Consider the following 25,242-nt stretch of genomic DNA (forward strand, 5'->3'; position numbering starts at 1 on the left):
CATTTTGTTTTGTGCTGGTGAAGCCTTAAATAGCTGTAACTGTCTTCTCACACTTGGAAAGTGGTAGACTTGATCTTGAGGAGCCTTAGGACATTGTTCATATTTTGCTGTAGAGGAAAACAGTAGTTGGCTGTGTAGTTTATTTTTGTTGGTACAGGAGATTAAATCCAGGGCCTATAGCATGATAAGCAAATGTTCTACCAATAAGCTACGTTCCTAGCCTTTATTTTATTTTTAGAAGGGCTCTTGCTGAGTTGCCCAGGCTGACCTCAAATTTGCTCTCCTCCTTTCTCAGCCTTGCCAGTGTTAGAACTATAGGTGAGTGCTGGGATTATAAGCATGTGCCACCATGCCCAGTGGTTCTACAGTTTTGAAACCACTTTCATCAGCACTTTTGTGGTAGTGGCTGATTACCTTTGTTTTCAGAAATCCTCTTCCCATCTTCCCACCCCCGTCACCCATTCTTTCTTTTCTTGTTTTCCATTGCTTGACAAGACTGAGAAAAAAAAAATCTGTAAGTAATAATGTGGATGTTTTTGTAATTCACTTAAGTAACACATTTTAAACCAAATTTACTATAGTTGTTTCTTAGTATGTTTTTTTCCAGCTGATTTATTTAAAAATATTTATTATTTTTTTGAAATTTGTTTTATGAAGGAAACTTAAAAGTTTGTTTAAAAAACATTTTTTTTTTTAAAAGAGGTTGCATTGCTTCTTACTGATTTTTTTTTTCCCCCAGCTTTCATTTTTTTATTCATTATTTTCAGTTTTAAAAGGAGGATGATTTTTTTTGGATACAATTTTTTATTTGATCTTTTTAGATATACATGTGCATTTTGACATACATATATGTAGTATAATTTAGTCTAATTAGGATTCCCTTCTTGTGGTTGTACATGATGGGGAGTTTCAGTGGCAGATGATTTTTATTCTTAATCTAATTTTAGAATTTTAGAAAGAGAATGTTTTCCCAGTAAGGTATTTTTATGATTTTCTTCAATTTGTATTTTCCAAATATAGAAAGACTTTTTTAAAGTAAAAAAAATTGCCATGATTTTTGAAATGAATATAATTTCATATATATGTTCTAGGAGGTAATACAGATATTCATTGAAGATAACTTAACCTTCAGTTTACCTGTCCAGTTCCGCCAATCAGTGCTAAGAGAACTCTTTCAGAAAGCTCAACAAGGGTAAGTAAATTGAAAAATTACTTTCAGGTTTTGAACAAAAGTGTGGGTCCTTTCTGGTTCATCTCCAACTTACCTACAAATCTTTGACATTACTTTCACTTTTGTTAATATAAGGGAAACTAACATAATCAAAGGATACATTATAAAGTTGTTTTTTCTAGTTTATTTTAAAAGTGATTTCAAGGAGAAAGTTACACAAAGCAGAATTCATTCTGTTGCCTAATCTGTAACTAAATTATCCCTTGATAAATTCAAAACCTGTTCCCTTCCCCGCTCCTGACTTGGTATATGATATTTACTAGTGTGTTTGAATATCCTAAAATCTTTTCAAGTAAGATTGCCTGGACTGGGGGTGTAGCTCAGTGGCAGAAGACTACTTGCTTATCACGTGTAAGACACTGAATTAGATTCCCAGGGCTGGAAAGGGAAAGATAAAAATGAAAAAAGGAATAAATGTCTCATTCTTGTGAATTTATTGTTGTAATATACGCCTTTTAAAAAATTATAAAAATAACAGTGGATCTACTTTTTTACAGAAATGAAGCTCTAGATGAAATCTGTTTTAAAGTCTGTGCCTGCAACACAGTCCGTGATATATTGGAAGGCAGAACAATTAGTGTTCAATTTAACCAGCTATTTCTTAGACCTAACAGAGAAAAAATAGACTTTCTTCTTGAGGTAAGATATTGTTCCCCTTTTGATTCATAATTAATTAGTTAATTAATCAATTTGGTACAGGGAATTGAATCCAGAAGCACTTTACCACTGATCCATATACCCACCCCTTTTTATTTTTAGTCAGGGTCATGCTATGTTGTTTGAGCCTTGCTTAATTGCTGAGGCTGGCCTTGAACTTGTGATCCTCCTGCCTCAGCCTTCCAAGTTGCTTGGATTAAAGGTGTGTACCACCATATCCGGCCATAATTGATAATTTTGCTTTTAAGTTAACAGTTGCCTCTTTACTGCCTTTATGTAACTTGCTTTTTTGTGATGGATGGTTGATGCTCTTGACAAACAGTACCCTTTAACTTCATCTTCATCGTAGCTCTTTGAGTACCCCTTCTCCATATTTCTTCTATAGTTTTTATTGGATTTTCTTTGTTCCTGCGTTGACTTTTTGCCTCTTTAGTGGTTTGTTTATACAGCTTTCATCCTTGGCTCATTTATCTTCTCAAGCCATATTTTATTCTCATACAGAGCTTCAGTCACCTGTTGTCATTGTGCACTAGAAACTCTCAAATCATGCCTCTAGTGTATCATGTGAGCTGCAGAATCCATATGTTTTTGCTGGATTTCTCTACCTCTTCTGTTTTTTGGTATCGGGGATTGAACCTGGGGACATTAATCACTGAGCTACATGCCAGGCCCTTTTTTATTTTTAATTTTTTAATTTTTTGTTACCAGAGTATTGAACCCAGGGGCGCTTAACCACTTTGCCATACCCCCAGCCCTTTTTATTTTTTATCTTGAGACAGGGTCTCACTAAGTTGCTTAGAGTCTTGCTAAATTGCTGAGGCCAACTTTGAACTTGAATCCTCCTATCTCAGCTTCCCGAGACACTGGGATTACAAGTGTGTTCTCCACCATACCTGGCCTACCTTTTTATTTTTTATTTTGAGACAGGGTCTCACTAAGTTGATGAGGCTGGCCTCAAACTGGAGATTCTCCTGGTTCAGCCTCTGAAATTGCTGGGATTGCAGGTGTACAGTACCATGCCCGGCTGAATTTCTTTACCTCTTAATGATTTTGATATAATAGGAACTGAGAGAACTCTGTGAAAAATAATACCACTTAATCAAAAACAGAGCATTGCCAACATTCTAGAAGCCCTTCTTATGCGCTTTACCAAACCCTCAGCTTCATCTTGAGGTAACCATTACCCTTTTTTGTGATAATCACTTTCTTGCTGATCTTTCAAAATACTTGAAAGTATATTGTTTGTCTACTTTGAACTTCATGTAAATGAAATCATACAATATGTATTTTTCATCTTTTTTACTGGACATTAAATTTGTGGGATTTATTCAAGTTGTGTTTAGATACAGTTTTGTGTTTGTGGTTTTTTTTATTTTATTTTATTTTTTTAATTCTCTCTCATTCTTGGAAGGTGTTAAAACTTTATATGGACCATGCCATAATTTATCAAACGATGATGGACATTTGTGTTGTTTGAAATATACTGCACATATACGCAGGTGCACACTTATACCAGTTTGTTACACATTGAGGGAAAGTATGTCTGCAACATTATAATATCAAAGTGATATGTATCATCAGCATTTATAATTATTCTCATTGGTCAGTATCTTTGCCAGCCCTTTATAGTGTGTGATTTGCCTATCGGATGGTTGTTTAATGGTATCTCATTGAGATTTTAATTTCTATTTCAATATTGCTGAGATTGGACAACTTTTCATTAGTTTTATTTATTTATTTCCATGGTTCTATTGACTGAACCCCAGGCCTCTTGCATGATGGGCAAGCATTCTACCAGAGGTGTATCTCCTGTCCTTATTTTTGTTTATATAAATTTTGTCTTTTGAGATAGCTGTTCCAAATGTTGTTCCTCATTTTTCTATTAGGTTGTCTTTTTGGAAGGAGGTTTTGTTTCTTTTTTTTTTTCTTTGTAGGAATTCTTTATTCTCTTTGACTAGTTTTCAGTGTTGCAGGTATCTTCTCTGAGTTTGATTTCTTTCAGTCTTAACAATGTTTCAAAATTTTAATATAGTTAGTCTTACCAATCTTTTCCTTTTTGGTAGTGATGTCTGTGTGTTCAAGAAAGCTTTTCTGGGACTGGGGCTGTGGCTCAGTGGTAGAATGCTTGCCTAGCACGCATGAGACACTGGGTTTGATCCTCAGCACCACATAAAAATAAATAAAATAAAGGTATTACGTTCATCTACAACTTCGAAAAAAAAAATGGTGTTGAAGTTGTAGCTCAGTGGTAGGGTGCTTACCTAGCACATGTGAGGCCCTGAGTTAAGTCCTCAGGAAAATAAAGTTCCAAAATATTTTTAAAAACGATAGTTTTTCCTATCCTTGGGTGTGAAGATAGTCTTCTGTTTTTTTTTTTTTTTTTAAATACATATTTTTTAGTTGTAGATGGACACAATACCTTTATTTTTTAAAATTTATTTTTATGTGGTGCTGAGGATCAAACCAGTGCCTCACGAGTGCAAGGCAAGCACTCTACCACTGAGTCCTAGCCCCAGCCCCTCAGTCTTGTATTTTTGTCTTCTAAAAACTTGTCATAGCTTTCCTTTCACATTTAGGTGTTTTTAATCCAAAAATCTTTGGTTTTTCTGTATCATGTGAAGTCAGAGGTCAGATGTCATTCTTTTCTTTTTTATATGACTACCCATTTGTTCCATCACAATTTATTATTCTTCTCTTTATTATTATTATTATTATTTTTAACTAGTTTTAGGGCCACTTCTGTTCTGTACCAAGTGTGGGTTTGTCATTGAGCTCTCACTTTTTTTTTTTTTTTTCTGCTGGGGATATAACTCAGGACTTTGTATGTGCTAGGTAAGCGCTCTGCCATTAAGCTATACCTCAGCCTGACTGATTTACTAGTTAATATTTATTGTTAGTTTTTCTTATAATTATTCCTTATCTGATTATGAAAGTTCCTTTGTATCCTTAATTCACTAAGGATTTTTTTAAATTGTGAATGATTTTAGATTTATTAAATACTTTTCCTATGTATATTGAGATGATCACAAAGTTTTCTAGTTTATAGTTTATTAATTAATTTACATGTGTTATATAGATTAGTTCATCTGTTCATGTTTTTATATATATATATTTGTAAAATTTTTTAAACATTCACGTGTGAGATTGATACATATATTTTTATTTTCCTGTTTGATTTAGTGTTAAATAATATAAATCAGGGCATGTATCTTTTTTTAAATTTTTTTAAATGGAGTGTATAAAAATGAAGTCGCTGGTTATTTTACTTAATTTTTTTCTTCAGTATTGGATAGAATTTACCAGTAAAGCCTGGGCTAAGGACTTTTTGTGATATTTTTGACATTGATTCAATTTCATCAGTGATTGTAGAGCTATTGTTTTTCTCTTTTTTCTTGGGTTAGTTTTAGGAAGTTATTTTCTAAGAATTTGTTCATTTCATCTAAATTTTAATCTTTTTAACATTTTTATTGTTTTATAGCATTTATAGATGTCCACTAATTCATGTTCTTAAATAACTTTTAAAAATTAAGGTGAAATTCTGCCGGGTGGCACACACCTGTAATCTCAGAAGCTCAGGAGGCTGAGGCAGGAGGATTGTGATTTCAAAGCCAACTTCAGCAAAATTGAGGTACTAAGCAACTCAGTGAGACCCTGTCTCTCAACAAAATAGAGTTGGGGATGTGACTCAGTGGTTGAGTGTCCCTGAGTTCAATCCCTGGTACCTTTAAAAAATTAAGGTGAAATTATCATAATATATACTTATTTATCATGCATTAAATTTGTCCTGTGTTGTTCCATGATACCTGTACAGTACATCTCTGAATGAGACCAATTATTAAAGAAAATTCAAGTGTTATTTTCCATCAGAAGATATCTTACAGATGGCTACAAACAGTAGAAGTTCATATATACAATGGAGCAAAATTATTAGTCTAAGTCCATTGTATATAATATTCCAAGATGCTCAAAAATGATTTATACTGATAATTTAACCAAAAAAATGGTATTGAGCATAGTACTTATTAAGTACTGTTTTTTTGTTTTATTGATACCAGGGATTAAACACAGAGGTGTTCAACCCCTGAGCTTCATCCCCAACTCTTTTTATTTTTTGAGACAGGGTTTCGCTAACTTGCTTAGGGCCTACTAAGTTGCTGAGGCTGGCTTTTGAATTCATAGTCCTCCTACCTCAGCCTCCCAAGCCACTGGGATTATAGGCATGTTCTAGTGAGCCCAATTGCAGTTTTTTTGTTTTTGTTTTTGAGACAAGTCCTCAGGATGTTGCTCAGGCTGGCCTTGTATTTCTTTCTCTTTTTTTTTTTTTTTTGATATCAGGGATTAAACCCAAGGGCACTTAACCACTGAGCTACATCCCCAGCCCTTATTTATTTATTTATTTATTTGGGCACCAGGGATAGAACTCGGAGGCACTTGACCACTGAGCCACATCCCCAGTGCTTTTTTGTATTTTATTTAGAGACAGGGTTTCACTGAGTTGCTTGGTGCCTCACTTTTGCTTAGGCTGGCTTTGAACTCCAGATCCTCCTGCTTCAGCCTCCTGAGCCTTGGGATTACAGGTGTGCACCAGTGCCCCCAGCCCCTTTTTATTTTTTACTTTGAAACATGGTCTTGCTAAATTGTTTAGGGTCTTGCTAAGTTACTGAGGCTTGCTTTGAACTTTCGATACTCCTGCCTTATTGGGATTACAGGCATGCAATTCTGTGCCCAGCATGGCCTTGTATTTCTTGACTCAGGCAATCCTCTGCATATAGTTGGCACTACAGGCAAATACTACCATGCTTGGCTTCTGTTATTTTAATAATAGTTTCATTGAGATATAATTCACATACCATGCAGTCCACCTAAAGTGTACAATTCAGTAGTTTTAGTATATTTTTAGGATTGTGTGACATCACCTCTTTTCTTTACCTCCACCAAACCTCTTACCATTCACTCCTCAACCTTAGAATCTATTCCCCCTACCCTTTTTTTTTTTCTGGTGCTGGGGATTGAACGTAGGGCCTTATGCGTGAGAAGCAAGCACTGTACCAACTGAGCTATATCACCAGTCGTCCCCCCCACTTTTTTTTTTAACCAGTACATCCCAGACCTTTTTCTTTTTTTGTTTTAAAAATATTTTTAGTTGTATATGGACACAATACTTTTATTTATTTATTTACGTGGTGCTGAGAATCGAACCCAGTGCCTCACATGTGCTAGGCAAGTGCTTTACCACCAAGCCACAACCCTAGCCTCCCTGCACCCCCCACCCTCCCCTTTTTGAGATAGGTTCTCACGAAGTGTCCAAGGCTGGCTTTGAGCTTGCTATCCTCCTGCCTTAGTCTCCTAAGTTGCTGGCATTACAGGTATGGTCCACTGTGTATGACTGTCAGAATCTATTTACTTTATAGATTTGTCCTTGTTGGACTTGTCATATAAATTTATTTATATAATAATTGGTCTTTTTTAAGTGGCTTCTTTCACTTAGTTTAACATTCTCATGGTCCATGTTGCAGCCTTTATCACATTCCTTTTTTAATTAAATAATATTCCATTTTTGTTCATTTATCCATTTGCGAGACTTCAGGTTGTTTGGTTATTTATTTATTTCAGTTTAAAAATATTTGACACATTGAGGATAGGAGCTCTTATATTAGTTATATTTTATTTTGACTTCTTGTAAGTACTATTTCAGGAGAAATCGTAAACTATGAAGTAAATCTAGAATAACATGAAAATATTGTGTGTACATAACTAATATCCACTTAGTTTCTATTATTATTTTCATTGTTTATATTTTCAGCTGTGGTTATTTTCTTAACTGTTGGTTCTATGTTTCTATATTCATTAGCTGTTACTGATCATTGTTTTCAACTCTCTTTTCTGACAGGAACTGTTGATTCCTAAAGCTTTATCACTTCATGTAATCTGGTCATACACCTTAAAAATTCTGAGAGAATAACATGTTAAATTATTTGTAGTAAATTATTCTTTACTACCTGTATGTACCCGCAGTTATTAGAACAGTCACATTCCATTACCTTTCTCTAGTGAATTCTTAGCTCTTGTCTTAATCAGACCTGTCAGTACTATAATGTTGAAACAGGAAAATTCGATTGTTTTAAATCAACACTTTTCAACCTGATCTACCTTTTTAAAAACACTTATATTCAATTGAAAATTACTCAAATTCCTAGGTATGTTCAAGATCAATAAATTTAGAAAAAGCTTCAGATTGTCTGAAAGGAAATATGGCTGCTTTTCTAAAGTAAGTACATTTTTCTTTTTTTAACCTTTGAACTTAGTCCCATGAGAAGAGTATCTTTTATTACCTTTTTGTATATGTCCTCCATATCTTATAATCAGGCAATAACATATTGGAAAAACCAGTTAAGTTCAAATTTGTGTAGCCAACTGAAACTTTTGGATTATGTAGTTACTTTTCTAGTATATTGTAGCACTGGTATTAAAATTTTAAATAACAATCAAAGGCAAATTTTAATATTTAAAGATATTGTAATATAATTTATGAAATGATTAGCTTTTTGAATGGTTTATTAATATAAATTGATTCATATGATTTTTTTCCTCAAACTAAATTATACGCTTTTTTGTTTTATAATTCTTACTGATCTAGGAATGTGTGTCTGGGGTTGGAAGATCTGCAGTATGTTTTCATGATTTCTTCACATGAGCTTTTCATTACATTGTTGAAAGATGAAGAACGAAAGCTTCTTGTTGATCAGATGAGGAAGAGATCCCCTAGAGTAAATCTGTGCATTAAACCTGTAACTTCATTTTATGATATCCCAGGTTAGCTCTCCAGTCTGCCAGCTAGACTGTTGGCACATTTTGCCCCTCTATTCAAATTAACATTGAAATATATTTAAGGATTCCCTTTTACTTGTTTTTGTTTATACTTTATAGATATTTATGTGTGTGCTCTAGTTAGATTTCTGTATGAGTCGTTAAGTGCTAGGACTCTGTTGAGTGTATGGTAAATAAACAATCTTTTATTAGGCCAAGATTTTGGATAAGTATATAGAATATTTTAGATGGGGAAATAGAACAAGATAACCCTACTGCTAATAAGTTATTGGAGGTAAAAACAAGAAGGGATGGGGCTGGGATTGTAGCTCAGTGGTAGAACGCTTGCCTAGAATGTGCGGGGCCCTGGCACCACATAAAAGTAAATGAGTGGAATAAAGGTATTTTGCCCAACTACAACTAAAAAATAAGTAAATATTAAAAAAAAAAAAAAAAAAGGAAAGGGAAATAGGGATAGTGGACCCAAAAAGATGAAAATTTTGATTTTAGCCTTTATCATTGTGCTGCTATGTGTTGACTAAACATTCAGCTTTGGCAACATTTTCATTTTTGTTTATTTATTTAATGAATTCTCCAATTTTTGCCCTTATTCATAAAAAGTGGAAAATACAGTGCTCTTTATTAATAAGAAACATAAGCTTCAAAATTTAGTACAGATGAGACAAAAGAATTCAGTTGGTTTAACATAAGCAAAGTTTTAGCTACTTTGACCCTCACTAGATTTAAACTAGTTGGCTAACCAGTCATAAAGGAAAAAATACTAAGATTAATATGCATGAAATGCTAGAAATACATTACTGAAAACTGTCTGATAGCTGAGCTATAATTTGGGATTTTAATGATCATTTTTGGCTCTCTTCCCTCTCTTCCTTTCCCCTCAAAGCAAAAAAACATGTCTTTATGTTTATTATTAAATTTTATAAGTGCTTTCATTAACACATTATGTTCAAAAATAGGAATCTCTATATGAATTAATTCTTTCCATATATCCTGAATATTCTTTCCATGAACCAGTTATTGACTTTAACTTTGTTTATATCTTCACTGTTTTTCAAATGGATTCACTTACTAAATTCAGATGTATTTCAAATTGTGGTAGGTTTTGTGTGAAGATAAAGTTAATAAATAACTTACATTACGTTGAGTGAGTCAGTTCTCAAAATGATAGCTGCTTTCAACTTCGAATACTTACAAATATGTTTCAGTTGTCATTCTCGAACGTTTACATATATCTTTGAGTTAAATCATTATTAAAATGGAACTCTTATCTTTTTTTAGCCTCAGCAAGTGTCAACATTGGTCAGTTGGAACATCAACTTATATTGTCAGTGGATCCCTGGAGGATTAGACAGATTTTAATTGAATTACATGGTATGACTTCAGAGAGACAGTTTTGGACAGTATCTAATAAGGTAAGAAACTCTCTCAAGAACAGGTGTCAATTAATTTTCATTTTCTAATCTAATTTATTAGAAGGGCTGTTCCCTGGTCTTTTTGAGAAAAAGGATCCATTTTACTTATAGTCGTCACCCGACCATAATTGTACTTTTATTGTACATTGTCAGAAAAAATTGAAAATGGGGAAAAAAAAAACTATTAAATCAGTAACATCTAAAAATGTTATATTGTTTGTTACTGAAGTGTCTACATGCATTTTAAATATAGCTGTAAATATATGTGTAATGTATACTACCTATTAATAATGTTACTGTTCAGGGTCCCTTTCTCTCTGACTAGTCTGGTTATCAAACCCAGGGATTTGCTCTTGCTAGAAAAGCACTCTATCACTGAATTGTACCTCGGGTCTTTGTTTTTACTTTGTTTATTTATTTTTAAATAATTTTTTTAGTTGTAGATGTAGATTTTTTTTTTAATATTTATTTTTTAGTTATAGGTGGACACAATATCTTTATTTTATGTGGGGCTGAGGATCCTACTGCCTCATGCATGCTAGGTGAGTGCTCTACCTCTGAGCCATAATCCCAGCCCTTTATTTATCTATTTTTATGCTATATTGAGGATTGAACCCAGTACCTCACATGAGCTAGGCAAGAGCTCTACCACTGAACTACAACCCCAGTCCCTTATTTTTACTTTATTGTGTGTGATTTGTATATTGGGGATCAAACCTAGGAGTTCTCTACCTCTGAGCTATAGCTCCAGCCCTCTATCTTATGATCACGAGTAACTGAAATTACAGGCATTCACCACCTTGTCCAGCTTGGTTTGCTTCTTAATACTGTCTTCAAATCTAAAGCCTACACCATGGAATCTCAAGTGTATTAAAAGTTCTTTTTTTTTTTTTAATTTTTTGTAGTTGAGTATGGACAGCATACCTTTATTTTATTTGTATGTGGTGCTGAGGATCGAACTCAGTGTCTCACACATACTAGGCAAGAGTTCTGTCACTGAGCTACAGCCCAGCCCTTAAAAGTTCTTCATAGAACATTTTTTTGCTTTCAATGTTCTTTTAAGGTCCCACCTAATGTATTTACCTATTTCTTAGGTTATCTATTTATATTTCTTCCATGGAAAGTGTAAGTGAAAATAGCTTTTAAAGTCCCATTTCAGGTGTCACACACCTGTAATCCCAGCAGTTCGGGAAGCTGAGGCAGGAGGATTGTGATTTCAAATCTAGCCTCAGCAACTTAGGGAGGCCCTGACGAATTCAGTGAGACCCTGTCTAAAATATATAAAGGGTCTGGGGTTGTGGCGAGTGGTTAAGTGCTCCTGGATTCAATCCCCGGTACCAATAAAACGAAAAAACATCATTTCAGTGAAAAATGATTAGAGATAAAAGGAAATAAACCATAGATATAGGAGAAGTATGTGGCAGTGCTTTTAATTAACTGCATAGTGCCCCTCCTGCTGAAGAAGTAGTGGAAAAGCAGCCAGAAATTCATTTATATTTTATAGGAATTAAGCATACTTAATTACAGTGAAATGAAAAATTTTTTTCTTTGAAAAGGATCTGTAAATGATTTTTTTCCCCAAAATGATTTTTTTTCCCTTCCTGTACTGGGTCTTGAACCTAAGGGTGCTCTACCACTGAGGTATATCCCCAACCCTTTTAATTTTATTTTGAGATAGGGTCTTGCTAAATTACAAGTGTCTCACCAAGTTGCTGAGGCTGGCCTCGAACTTGGAAACCACTTGAGTTGCTGATTACAGGTGTGTGCCTGGTTTATTAATGATTTTTTAAAAAATGTGTTTGAATGTTATTGAAAGATTCTCATCTACATTTGGCTTTCTCTATGTGTAACGTATTTTTATTTCTTCTAGTGGGAAATACCTTCTGTGTATAGTAGTGTAATCCTGGGAATTAAGGACAGTTTAACAAGAGATTTAGTGTATATTCTCATGGCCAAAGGCTTACACTGCAGTACTGTTAAGGTGAGTAAAAGTGTACATCAGTGCTTGTTATGAATATACTTTAATAATTTTAGCAAGTGTCAGGAATTAAAACCTGTTATCTTTTCCTTGTCTTAAAATCAAAGTATAGGCCTAAAAAGATTGGCCTAAAAAGTCATTTGAAAAGGCATTTTAGTCAGTTCTTTTTCTTTTGCCTTTATAATTACATCGCAATGGTCTCGGACATATGGATATCATTCTATACCTTTTTTAAAAGTCTAGAAATCAGGCATGGTGGTGTGTGCCTATAGTCCAGCTACTTAGGAGGCTGAAGCAGGAGGGTCACTTGAGTCTAGGAGCTCAGGGTTAGCCTGGACAACATAGTGAGACCCCATCTCTTGAATGAATGAATTTAGAGAGCATGAAAAGTTATCATTTGTATTCTTTAGGATTTGGTTAATAAAGATTGTATAAAAGGATTAAAAAATTACAAAAATGTTAAAATTACTTTTGTAGTATATTTTATTTTTTTAAAGAGAGATTGAGAGAGTGAGTTTTAATATTTATTTTTTAGTTTTTGGCAGACACAACATCTTTGTTTGTATGTGGTGCTGAGGATCGAACCCGGGGCGCACGCATGCCAGGCGAGCGCGCTACCGCTTGAGCCACATCCCCAGCCCATGTAGTATATTTTATATAAGGAATTTGCAGTCTGGGAAGTTAAGGCATAAGCATCAATCATATAAAAGTATAATTTTGAAACTAAAAGTTTTTCTGTTCTATAGGAAGCTTAAAGATAGCATTTGGAAGGCAGAACTCCTGAGCTAAAACTGAGGTTTAAATCAGGTAGCTGTTTAAAGAAAGTGAAAGATATTGAAGGCAAGAGGATGATACCATGAGTAAAAGTTGGAAGACAAGAAAGGACGGTATATGAGGGGATTGGAAACAGTTCCCTTTGATTATAGCATTGTTAGGTGAGACGGGCAATAAGGCATTTCTGGGCCAGCATTCCTACCTGAATCATACAGCTAGAATTAGTCTAAGATATAGACATTGTAGTTTAAGAAGCAGTTCCTAGTTTCTCAACTTGATACTCCTTCCTAAAATTGGCCTGAAGACACATACACGTATAGTCCACATGTAATGTCAGTTCTCCATTTCCACCTCTGTTTTCACAGGTGTCCTTTTCCTGTTTAGTAAACTAAATTGGCTGGGAGAGCAGCATAATATACAAGTTTTGAAACCAAGTGGTTTAAGTCCTCTGATTTTGTTGTATTTGAAAGTTATATTAACTATTATAGGTAGCTTGCTTTTTCATGTAAATTTTAGAATCAGCATTTTAGTGGCTAAATAGAGTTTTCTGTAATTTTGATTCAGATTGTAATAATTATAAGTAAATTTGGAGAAAATGGCTATTTTAATATTGATTCTGTTCGTGTACATAGCATACTTCTTTTATTTATGTCTTTATACTCATCAGTTTGTAATTTTCATTGTACAAATCTTGCACGTTGGATTTATCCCTAAATGTATGTTTTTTTTTTTTTTTTTTTTTTTTAATTTTTATTTAGAGACAGGTCCTTGCAAAGTTGCTTAGGGCCTCACTATGTTGCTGAGGCTAGCTTTGAATTTGCACTCCTCCAGCCTCAGCCTCCTGAGACACTGGGATTACACGTGTGTGCCATCACACCCGGCTCCCTAAATGTATGTTTTAAAAAATAAAAAGTATAGGGGTTGTGGCTTAGTGGTAAGAGCATTTGCCTGGCATGTGTGAGGCACTGGGTTTGATTCTCAGCACCACATATAAATAAATTAAGGTTTATCAATAACTAAAAAAAAAGTTTTTTTAAAATATATAAAGTATAATTAATTATTCAAAAGCCAGTGTTTTCACTACACCAGAAATAAACCCTTTGCATTTCCTTAAACTTATGTTTAAAGTTCACATTCATATAGTAAATAAATACTATTTTACAATAGTAGGAAGTGAGCGAAAATAATCAATCTTTTTTTTTTTTTTGTATGGTATTAGGGCTTGAATCTAGGGGCACTTAACCATTGAGCCACACCCAGCCTTGCCCCCGCCCCCATCACCATCCCTTATGAGTTTATTTTTTTAAGGTATAATTTGAGGCTGCAATTGGAAACATAATCCTGGAGCCTGGGGAATGGTCTGAACTAGAGATACCATTGTGGGATTCTGGAAGATAACCCAGGAATTCACAGAGTCTGGAGCTCAAGGGAATGCAACATTGGGTCCAAAAACGAATGGTGTAATAGTTATAGGGACCAGATATGGAAAGGGAAAAAAGAATGTTTTTTAAAAACGTAGTGCACAGCCCTGGAAGGTAACTGAAAAATGTTTAATTGATTAGAAAATCTTTGGCTTGTCAAAGTTATTTCTTTGTAGTGATGGGAGTACAGCCAGATTGTTAAAACAAATAAGACACTTGAAGAAAAATAATGCTTGAAGATTAGTCTTTAGGAAATTTGGGATAAATAAATGATAGAGAAAAAGATAATCTGTTCTCACTCTCTGAGATAAGCATTGCTAATCATTTAAATTAATTCTTTGTTCTGTACTGAAGATACATTTTTTTTTTTTAACTCTAAGAAAAGATGACTCAGTGTATTCTGTCATTTCTTTTATAGGACTTTTCCCATGCTAAACAGCTATTTGCTGCTTGTTTGGAGTTGGTAACAGAGTTCTCACCAAAACTTCGTCAGGTCATGCTGAATGAGATGTTACTTTTGGATATTCATACACATGAAGCTGGAACAGGGCAGTCAGGGGAGAGACCTCCCTCTGACCTTATCAGTCGGGTGCGAGGATATCTGGAAATGAGGCTTCCTGGTAAGACTGGTTCACAAAGTCAAATTCAGAAATTCAGTACTTAAGTGTGGGAAAAACACTAAAAAAAAAAATTGACTTTTTAACTGTCTATAAAAATTATTTTTCTAACAGGATTTGGGTTTGGCATTCACTTGAGAACATTGGGGAAAATGGAGGAAATATTTCCTAGGATTTCTGTAACACAGTACCACAAACTGGGTGATTTTACAACAAAAATTTACTGTTAGAAGCTAGATGTCTGAAATCAAGGTGTATCAGGCTGTTCTTCTAAAGGCACTCTTACCTCTTCCTAATTTCTCGAGGCTCCCAGCAATCTTTGATCTTCCTTGGTTTGTAGCTGCATCCAGTCTCTGCCTTTGTCTTTACATAGCATCCTCTCTTGTCGTTGTTTATTTCTTCTCTTCTTACAAGGATACCAGTCATTGGATTTGGGGCCTGCCTTAAACCAACATGGCCTTATCTCAATTAGTTATATCTGCAGAGGCCTTGTTTCCAAATAAGGTCACATTCTGAAGTTCCAGGTGGCCATGAATTTTTGTGGCACTATTTAATGTGCTATAAAAGCTACATTGCAGGGTTTTTGTTGTCATTTTGTTTTCTTTTTGAAGAAGGGTCTTGCCATTTTGCCCAGGTTGCCCTGGAACTCCTGGGTTCAAGTGATTTTCCTGCCTTGGCTTCATGAGTAGATAGGACTGCTGGTATGTATTACCAAACCCAGCTTCTACTGTAGTTTCAAGATAGTCTGGTAAAGAATCATAATGTCCTTACGAATACAGGTTGAAGGTTTGTTTCCTCATCACTGCCCTAAAATGTCCTTAAATTGATTGCCAGTGGATCAGGAGTTCACTTGTGGCCACTTTAGAACACAGCTTGAGCACTCAATTTCATTGATAAATATCTTTTAGTGAAAATGGGCATATTAGGCCAGATGTGGTGGTACACACTTGGGAGGCAGAAGCAGGAATATCACAAGTGTTGAGGCCAGCCTGGGCAACTTAGTGAGACCCTGTCTCAAAAAGGGGTGATGTATAGCTCAGGTGTACCTCAGGTATAGCATGGTTGCCTAGCATGCATAAGACCTGGATTTAGTTTCTCTTCACCTCTCCCTGATTTTTTAATTTTATAGGTTTTAAATTTATTTAAAGGAATCAAGTCATAATCTACACATTTAATACTATAACTAATAAAAATTGAGTTGTAAAGAAACGTACCCATACAGTAACAACTGTTGGCCAACTAGAGGTCTTATGAGTTAATTACATTTTAATTTCCCACAGGGGCCATGTAGTTATGAATCACAATTTTTTTTTTTTTTTTTAGCATTGTAGGTAGAATACCTTTTTTTGTTTGTTTGTTTTTGGTGCCAGGGATTGAACCCCAGAGGTGCTTAACCACTGAGACAAATCCCAGCCCATTTTTATATTTTTATTTAGACACACAGTCTCGCTAAGTTGTTTAGGGCTTCACTAAGTTGCTGAGACTGGTTTTGAACTTGTAATCCTCCTACCTCAGCCTCCTGAGCTGCTGGGATTAGAGGTATGTGCCACCACGCAGGCATAGGTATGATACCTTTGAGACATTTAATGTATCAGTCCTCTTTGATATCATATGGTGCTTTTTTTTTTTTTTTTTTTTTTTGTATTGAGGATTGAACCCAGAGGGGCTTTACCACTGAGCCACATCCCCAGCCCTTTTTATTTTGAAACAGGTCTCACTAAGTTCCTTAGGGCCTTGCTAAGTTGCTGAGGCTGACTTTGAATTTGTGATCCTCCTGCCTCAGCCTCTGGAATTGCTGGGATTGTAGGCATTTGTCACATGCCCAGCAATACCATGTTTTTATAAGAATTGATCTAGTATTATGCTGGCATTAAATCTTGATGGACACATGCTTGTTATGTACATGCTTGCTTTTTAAAGATAATTGGTTTTCATACATGATTTTTCTTAATGAAAAGTTTAAAACCTTAATATTTTTTAGTGTTAGCTACATGTCAAGACATTGCTCTAAGAACTTTAGTTGCATAACTCATTTAGTCCTCATGGCAGCTTTGTGAAGAAGCTACTGTGCATTATCCCCATTGTGTAAATAAAGTAATTGAGGTGCAGAGAGTTTAAAGCATTGCCCCAAATCACACAGTAAGAGAGTGAACTGGGTGTGATTTTATTAACCCCTGAGTCCAGTTTCTAAGTCTGTGCTCTTACTTTTTGAAATGGGTGGAAGTGACTTTAATTAGTAGTCTATTGCACGATGCTTTTTTGTCGGGGGCTGGCTGGTGATTGAATCCTGGACCTCCCACATGCTAGGCTAACGCTCTGCCATTGAGCCACCCCCCCATTTCCTTTATGACTTTTTTGGGGGAGTGGGGGTAATCAGGGATTAAACGCAGGAGTGCTTAACCACTGAAACATAGGCCCAGCCCTTTTTATTTTTTTTTACTTTGAGACAGGATCTCATTAAGTTGCTTAGGGCCTCACTAAGTTGCTGAGGCTCTCTTTTGAACTCCTGATCCTCCAGCATCAGCCTCCCAAGCCACTGGGATTACGGGTGTGAGCCACTGCAACTGGTTTCTTCTGTATGACTTTTTTTTTTTTGGTAGTTGTAGATGGACAGCATGCCTTTATTTATTTGTGTATTTTTTTATGTGGTGCTGAGGATCAAACCCAGTGCCTCCCACGTCCAAGGCAAGCACTCTGCCACTGAGCTACAGCCGCAGCCCCCTGTATGACATTTTTGATTTAACAGTTTGGCAGTCATATCACTTTTTTCCATTTTGTTTCATAAGAGGCTTATCACTCTGCATATAGTTTATGTAATTTCTTAAGTTGCTCAATGTTCAGCTTGTCCTATTGCTTGTGCTAGTTACCTGAGTTGAGCATAGACTCCTGCCTCTGCTGTTCTATCTCTGTACCTCAATGCCAGTGTAAGAGTTGATGTTGATAGGCATGCTTTCTCCAGAGGTCAAGAGAGGGAGAGGAGAAAGTTGTCATCTGCCACCTTCTCTTCACTCCTTTTTAAAGGAAAAGAGGCCAGTTTTGCACAAAGTAGATGCATACCTTCTATAGAACACAGAGAAGTACTCTTTTACATGGGTTGACCTGCTTTTATTTTAAGGAACAGGAAGTGATCTTAACTGACAAGAGATCCAGCCTTTCAATTATAGTAGAAATAATAGGAAGATATTAATTTTTCTAATACTACTAATGTCTTTTGGGAGAGAGCCCTACTTTTCTGTAGCCAAGTAGGTTAGATTTCTATTCCTTTTTGTTTGTCAGCTGCAGCTAAATTGAATGTTAGGGCAACTCTGGCTGTTAAGAGCTTATGACAAAGCACTTGACTTTGCACTTTTAATGAATAATTCTATTGCCAGTACTTCAGGGGAAATTTAATCTCTAAATCACTGACTCTCAAGCTGAATCAGAATCTAGCTCCCTAGGTTTAAGCATCATTCCTCTGGCAAGCCAGTATTACTGATGAAGAGGTCTGAATAAAGGAAGCCTTGGAGCCAAGTCCTCCCTTCAGCAAAATGCATAGAGCAGTAATAGGCATGTATTTGGGGAACTGATTTCACTTTTTTCATCATTCTATCTTTAGAAGATGATGCAGATAATGTATTAATATTTTATTTTGCTGTGTTTTGCATATTTTTCATCATCTCACATCCTTTTTTGGAATAAAATGTGATAAAAATAGCCATAGACAATGTCCAAGAAATATAAAAAGACTGAGGAATACAGTTATCTAGAAAAGGGGAGCTCATTTTTCCCATGTTGTCTTAACATTGTTAGTTGGGATTTAATTTGGTTTCTTTTTCCTAAAGTATCTTAAAATTTGAAATTATGTACTTTAAGCTACAAACTTTTGCAACGTATTAGGGTATATTTAATTATTTCAAAGGAAATATTGTTGAAAATGACTGATTTTTCTTGCTACTTTTTTACTTAAAATTTTTTTGTAGAACAGTAAATGTTTTTTGAATGAGTAAATGGCTTTTATGAGTATTACATTTGAATCAAAAAATTTAAAATGATAAATAGATTAACAGATTTATTGCTATTTTATGTAGTTTATGTATTTTCTGTAAACATGCTAAAAATTTATATTGTACCATTTTGTACTTGTTTTACTTGTATAATTATTTTCTGCTCACTTGAATTATAAGTTTCTATAGGACAGGTATCAACTTTTAGACTTTCACAGTGGATTTTTGGGCTCTAAGGGATAATTTGCCTGATTAATAATAATGGAGACCATGGACATGTATTGTTGGGAGATGTTAAGCTTTATAGAGAAAAGTATAAAATATTAGCATTACTTTATTTTTGTTCTGTAGCTTTTTTTATTAATCATTTGAAATCTGAGCAGATATTATGATGGTTATTCCAACTGTTTGGTTTCTTTTAGATATTCCTCTTCGTCAGGTAGTAGCTGAGGAATGTGTTGCTTTTATGTTAAACTGGAGAGAAAATGAATATCTTACACTGCAAGTTCCTGCATTTCTACTTCAGAGTAATCCATATGTAAAGGTAATTAAGGTTTTTAATCTCAACAAAGTGATTATTAGAATGTTGTTGTACCTGTTTTTTAATACTACTTTGGGAATTTGCCTAATTTCTGTGATACAGTGTAAGATGGGACAAATGCTTGTAGTTAAAATCATAGTATTTGACAATACATACACTTGACTTTGCCCTTTTGACTATTTCTAATGCCTTATAACTCTTGAAGATACAAATGCAAATAATGATGTTAACAGACAACATTTTGGTATAATCATAGTGTAGTGCGAGGTTAGTTAAGTTTTGCTTTAAGTTCTATGATTAAAATATAGAACCAGTGATGCTTCTGTACATTTTCTATTTGAACATCTTACCTTTTTTTTGAATGAGTTTACTGTTCTAAGTTTGATATTCCTGAATCTATATCATCTTTGTTAATTAATAACATGTTTTGTATATACCAGTATGAAAGAATTTACTCATCTAGTCATGGTGGCACATACCTCTAATTCCAGCAGCTTGGGAAGACTGAGACAGGAGGATGGCAAGTTCAAGGCCAGCCTCAGCAATTTACTGAGGCCCTAAGTAACTTGGCAAGGTCCTGTCTCAAAAAATGAAAAGGATTGGGCATGTGGCTCAGTGGTTAAGTACCTCTGGCTTCAATCCCTGGTCATCCCCCCTGGTCTCCCTGCCCGCCTGCCTCCCTTCCGCCCTAAAAAAGTTTGAGGCCAGACTCTGCAACTTAATGAGAGCCTTGGTAACTTAGTGAAACCCTGTATCAAAATTAAAAATTAAAGGCACTAGGGTTGTAGCTCAGTGGTAAAATACTCTGTGTTCACTCCCTAGTACTAAAACAAAACAAAAACATTGTTATACTTTATCCTTTTCTTAGGAATTTCGGCCATTGGATCATATCTCTCTGTTGAGTGAACTTTCTGGGGTATGAATGAGTCCCTGATATTTAGGGTACTGATGTGACTATGCCTAACAGTCTATGCTTAATCTTTAATAAACTCTCAAATGAGAGTTGTTCCAGGCTTATTATCATTTCCACTTGTAGTTTGCTGCACAGTGTTAAGGCACTGAGAACTCTGTGGAGTTGTATACTAGAATAGACGGGCAAATGTTTATGTAATGAATATTTGAAGGCCTGTGATGTATAAGAATACAGGAAATTGTGTTGTAGGCTAGGTTATCTTGCTGCTTCCTGCAGTTCTCTGGTGTGGCCCAAAAGAATGTGTGGTGACCTTGCCAAAAGTAGTTACAGATGCATCTCATCAAGTCATCTGATGATTGGGTTTTGTATACCTCCTTCCATAGTTGGCTCCTGCCTCTCTGGATAATGTTAAGGCCAGAGGACTCTGAAGTTCAGAGTAAGAAGGGTTTGTTCTTTAAAAGTAATAGGAGAAGTTAATAAGTACTATATTTTGGGAAAGCCTGGCAACATAACATATTTTCTTGATATTGGAATATAGGGTAATTTTAACCAATTTTATTTTCTGCTTTACATGTTTTCTTATTTATTTAATATATATTATTATGTAATCACAGAAAAGAAAGGAAAAATTGTAAGCATGTGACTAAATAATACCCTTTTGCAATAATGCAGAACTGTCTAGTCTGCCCCATGGATCAGAATGGGAGGCAGTGGTGGCTGGTGGTAATAGTAGACATAGTGTGGGATAAAAGTCCATGTTTTTAATATGACCTACAAGACCTTTTAAGGTATGAGTGCTTCTCCTGTAGGTGTGTCTCCCTGCACCTTGCTATGCCCGCACCAGTGTCCTTGCGTGATGTTTTCTAATGCTTTTGTACTTTGCGTGTGTGTTCTCTGCTGGGCTGTCCTTCCCATTTTTGCCTGTTTATGTAGTTTCTCATAAGCTTTCCTTTCTCCCTAAATAAGTAAATCACTTGCCGCAGTCTGGCTGGGCACAATCAGGAGCCACTTGTCAAAAGAAACTAACTTTATTTTTAGAACCACACATGCCAAACAAAACAGCTTCTCAGGAAAAACCCTCAGAGCCCCAACTGCCACCACAGGCTTTCCACAAGCCTCTCTCTCCAACCCAAGCCTCTCTCTCCACCTCCCACAATCCTCCTGCTCTTGAGGCCGATTGGCTGGGTCACGTGGGTGGAGCCAAAAAAGTCCCCCAATGAGCAGCTCCGTGGTCTGAAAGGGCAGGGAAACAGCCTAATGAGCATCACCGCAGAGGAGCCAATCAGCTAGATGTTGCTGAGGCCGCTGTGAGCCAATCATCAGCTGGCAGCTGGAAGTTTGCTGGGGCCCCTTCGGCTGTGGCTCTCAACAATCACTTTCTCCTCTGAATACTAGTGTGTGTTGTACTAGTCCTGCTCTTATTATTGTTGACATATTTCTTGTGTTTTCATGCTTTCTTTGTTTTTGTTTTTGTTTTAGTTGTAGATGGACACAATATCTTTATTTTTATGTGGTGCAGAGAATCAAACCTGGTCCCTCACACATGTAAGGCAGGCACTTTACCACTGAGCTGCAGCCCTAGCCCCTTCTTTTGTTTTCATAGTATATAAAAAATTATTTGTTCACCTGTTTTTTCCTATAAGATAGTGAGTTTCATGGGCAGTAATTTTTATATTTCCATGCCCTACATGGTGCCCCAAAATACTAGTACTCAAAAAAAAAAAAAAAAAAATACTAGTGCTCGAGGAGGTTTGTAGAATTTAGTTGATTTGGGGGACTTAAATCCTCTGAACCCCTGATCCCCTCAGATCTATAGACGTTGTAACAAGGTTTAGATGGAGGCCGTCTCACACAACAGCATGAACACCCTATCATCACTTGTGAACTGAACACCTTGTGAACTGAAAATGATCTGAAAGTTCTTACTTTCATTTTGAATTTATATACTTAGTAAATTTAGTGATCTTCAGGTAAGCATATAATCCCTGACAATAGATAATGAATTTGAGATAAGGAACTATAGTAACCCTGGCATGGTATTGCATAAATAGCTGCATGTATTGTGATTCCAGTAATTGGAGAAGAATCTGTGCAGTGGGCATGCAGGATGAACTGTCCTGTGTGTGCCTAATATCTATCACATGGTTCAAGTAGTGTTTGTACATCATTTTCACTAGATTTAGAAAGCACCAGTATTCTTTTTTTTTTAGTTGTTGATGGATCTTTGTTTATATGCGGTGCTGAGAATTGAACCTAGTGTCTCACACATGCTAGGCAAGTGCTCTACCACTGAGGTACAACCCCAGCACCAGTATTCTTGTTAATTTTCTTCAGTGTATTCAGAGTTGTGGTTATGTAGGACAATGTCCTTGTCTTTAGAAGATGTATATTGATGTATTAGGGTTGAAGTAATAACCTCTAACTTACTAGTTTAATAAAACAGTATATGTAGATAAAAAGCTAACTGGCATAGTTTTCACAGTGTATCATTTATTGAATTAAAGCACTATTTTTTTCATAATCTGTCCCCTCCTAAGAGAAGCCACCTTAAGCAGTGGGGACCTCATTAGAATACTTTCTAGGTACAGTTTGGTGGGAACTGGGGTTTTCAGATGAACTTGAAATTATTCTTGTCACTGAACCCCCTAAACGGAGCTGTGATATATAAAATTTAATGAGTAAGGACAGAGGGCCCTCTTTTGTTTGAAATTATGGAAAGAAAATGCTAATTTGATATAAACCTGGTTTTCTCCTCTGTATTTTGGGCCTTTCTCTTCTCTGCCTGTTGCTTTCAACCCTTTCACTATTTTGGAGTTTTTCTTTTGTCTTAGGTCATTAAGGTTAATGAGATCAACCACTTTCTGTAATCTGTCTTTTCTTAATTCTGGCTCAGAATAACAGTAGGTCTATCCCCAAGTGCAACCATTTTTGTTAGAGAAAAGTTGCTCTAAGGGCTGGGGTTATAGCTTTGTGATAGAGGCTCTGGGTTCAGTTCCCAGCATCAAAAAGAAAAGAAGAACAAGTTGCTTATTCCTTTTTCTGCCAACTTCAATTTCCTTACTCATGAGTAAGGGTAACAAATGTGTTTGTGCATATGTGTAAGCATTATTTTAATGTCACCTTTGGACTTTCACCACAGTTAAGGTCATGGTGTGTGCTTTCCATTATAGACTTTATTATTTTTTTTTTAAATTGTGCTGGGGATTGAGCCCAGAGCTTCATGCATACCAGGTAAGCACTGCCACTGAGCTACATCTCCAGCCTTTTTTGAGACAGGGTCTCATTAAGTTAACCAGGTTGGCCTCAAACTTGGGATCCTCCTGCCTCATCAGGCTCCCAAATAGCTGGGATTACAAATGTGTGCTACCACTCCCAGCTTCATAAATTTTCTTTAAAAGATGCATCATACTATGTATATTGGGCAGTTTTATCCACACTTAATCACTTACCTTTTTGTATTCATTATCTCATTTTTTGTTCTCATTAGCTTAGTTTCTATTCTCTTAGATTATAATTCTTCAGAAATGATGAGGTTTATAAGGTAGAACTAATGGATACTCTTCCTCAAATTCAGATCTGTCACTGTAATGACAGTGAGTCCTGAATTTCTCAGAAGTTTTATTGAATGCATAGCATAAAATAACTGCTTGGTATGTTTGGACAGTTACCATCTTTCTTCAGTATAACCTAATAATAGGACTGTTGTGACAGTATGATATAATGGATTATCTTTGTTTTCTTTTTGTCTTTCATGTTATAGCTTGGACAGCTTTTAGCAGCTACATGCAAAGAACTTCCTGGCCCTAAAGAAAGTAGACGGACTGCTAAAGACCTTTGGGAAGTTGTTGTTCAGATCTGCAGTGTGTCCAATCAGCACAAACGAGGAAATGATGGCAGAGTTAGTTTAATAAAACAGAGGGAATCTACATTAGGTATAATGTATCGGTATGTGTTGGTATGTTTCTATCAGTTACAAGTTTTTGCATTCTCTTTAATTTATACTATCTGAACATCTTCTTTTATTCTGTATATCATAAAGATGAATAATCTTACGGAGTCAATGGCTCTCATTTCTGATGGACTTGTTTGCATAGCCACCTTTGAAAATATTTTCTGTTTAGGAGGACAGCCTATCAATAACTGAATAATCAGCTAGAACTCAAAATCTGAGGTTGGATAGTACTAAATGTCTGATGTTGGATGGTATTAAAGAATTCTATGACTGGGTTATGAAGCATGGCTTTAATTTTTGCTTGAAAATATTAGTGTCATTTATTTAATGGTCATAACTTGGGTTTCATTCTTTAAATATTGTAAGAAATTAAAAAGTCAATTTTTGAGGTAATTGGAAGTACTAGTTGGAAAGAGGTCAGAAGTCATGAGGGAAGCTGCAGGTATAAGTCAATGGTGGAACACTTCTCTTGCATGTTAGGTACAAATCTGTAAGGATTATATAGATAACTTTTTGTTTCTCTATTAAAACTGGAAGAAATTTTTACTAGGTTATGACAATAGTATATTCCTTTTCATACATGTAGAATTGAACAGTTAAGAATAAACCTTCCCATATAATTTTCATACTTGAGTTTATGTTTTAAAATCTGATATTAATTGTGTGTACAAAAAATATTTGTTTTTGTAGGAGTGAACTGCTTTCTTTTATCAAAAAATTACGGGTAAGTTTTATTAAAATCAGTCTAATTACTTTTGTTGATTTTTGTAGAATGCTAAAAATACATTGAGTGCCTCAAATGGCTGAATAGTTACTTGTTAATGTGCTCATCTGCAGCACTTCAATTCTTATTAGGGATGAGATAATCTGAATAAAGAAATTTACTTTGAATTTACCATGTTTTAGTAGTAGAGCAGGTGTTTTTTAAATTGTAA

General features: G+C 35.4%; 1 protein-coding gene and 1 pseudogene across 2 annotated transcripts in view; one reads left to right on the forward strand and one right to left on the reverse strand.

Moving 5' to 3' along the window:
• The window catches only part of Ints8 (integrator complex subunit 8), a 55,838-nt gene that overhangs the window by 15,361 nt on the left and 15,235 nt on the right, over nucleotides 1–25,242 (forward strand). For both annotated transcript variants that reach the window (XM_046464707.2, XM_046464706.2), the window contains 10 exons: nucleotides 1,092–1,192; nucleotides 1,729–1,870; nucleotides 8,086–8,156; nucleotides 8,526–8,701; nucleotides 9,995–10,128; nucleotides 11,999–12,109; nucleotides 14,720–14,921; nucleotides 19,324–19,445; nucleotides 24,116–24,300; nucleotides 24,998–25,031. In XM_046464707.2, the coding sequence (XP_046320663.1) occupies nucleotides 1,092–1,192; nucleotides 1,729–1,870; nucleotides 8,086–8,156; nucleotides 8,526–8,701; nucleotides 9,995–10,128; nucleotides 11,999–12,109; nucleotides 14,720–14,921; nucleotides 19,324–19,445; nucleotides 24,116–24,300; nucleotides 24,998–25,031 (1,278 nt within the window). The remainder of the gene's footprint in view (nucleotides 1–1,091; nucleotides 1,193–1,728; nucleotides 1,871–8,085; nucleotides 8,157–8,525; nucleotides 8,702–9,994; nucleotides 10,129–11,998; nucleotides 12,110–14,719; nucleotides 14,922–19,323; nucleotides 19,446–24,115; nucleotides 24,301–24,997; nucleotides 25,032–25,242) is intronic.
• Nucleotides 22,158–22,267, reverse strand: LOC124107084 (small nucleolar RNA U13; annotated as a pseudogene).

This window comes from Marmota monax, unplaced genomic scaffold (assembly GCF_021218885.2).
Source record: "Marmota monax isolate L192 unplaced genomic scaffold, Marmota_monax_Labrador192_F-V1.1 WCK01_AAM20220418_F8-fsc00003, whole genome shotgun sequence".
Taxonomy (NCBI): domain Eukaryota; kingdom Metazoa; phylum Chordata; class Mammalia; order Rodentia; family Sciuridae; genus Marmota; species Marmota monax.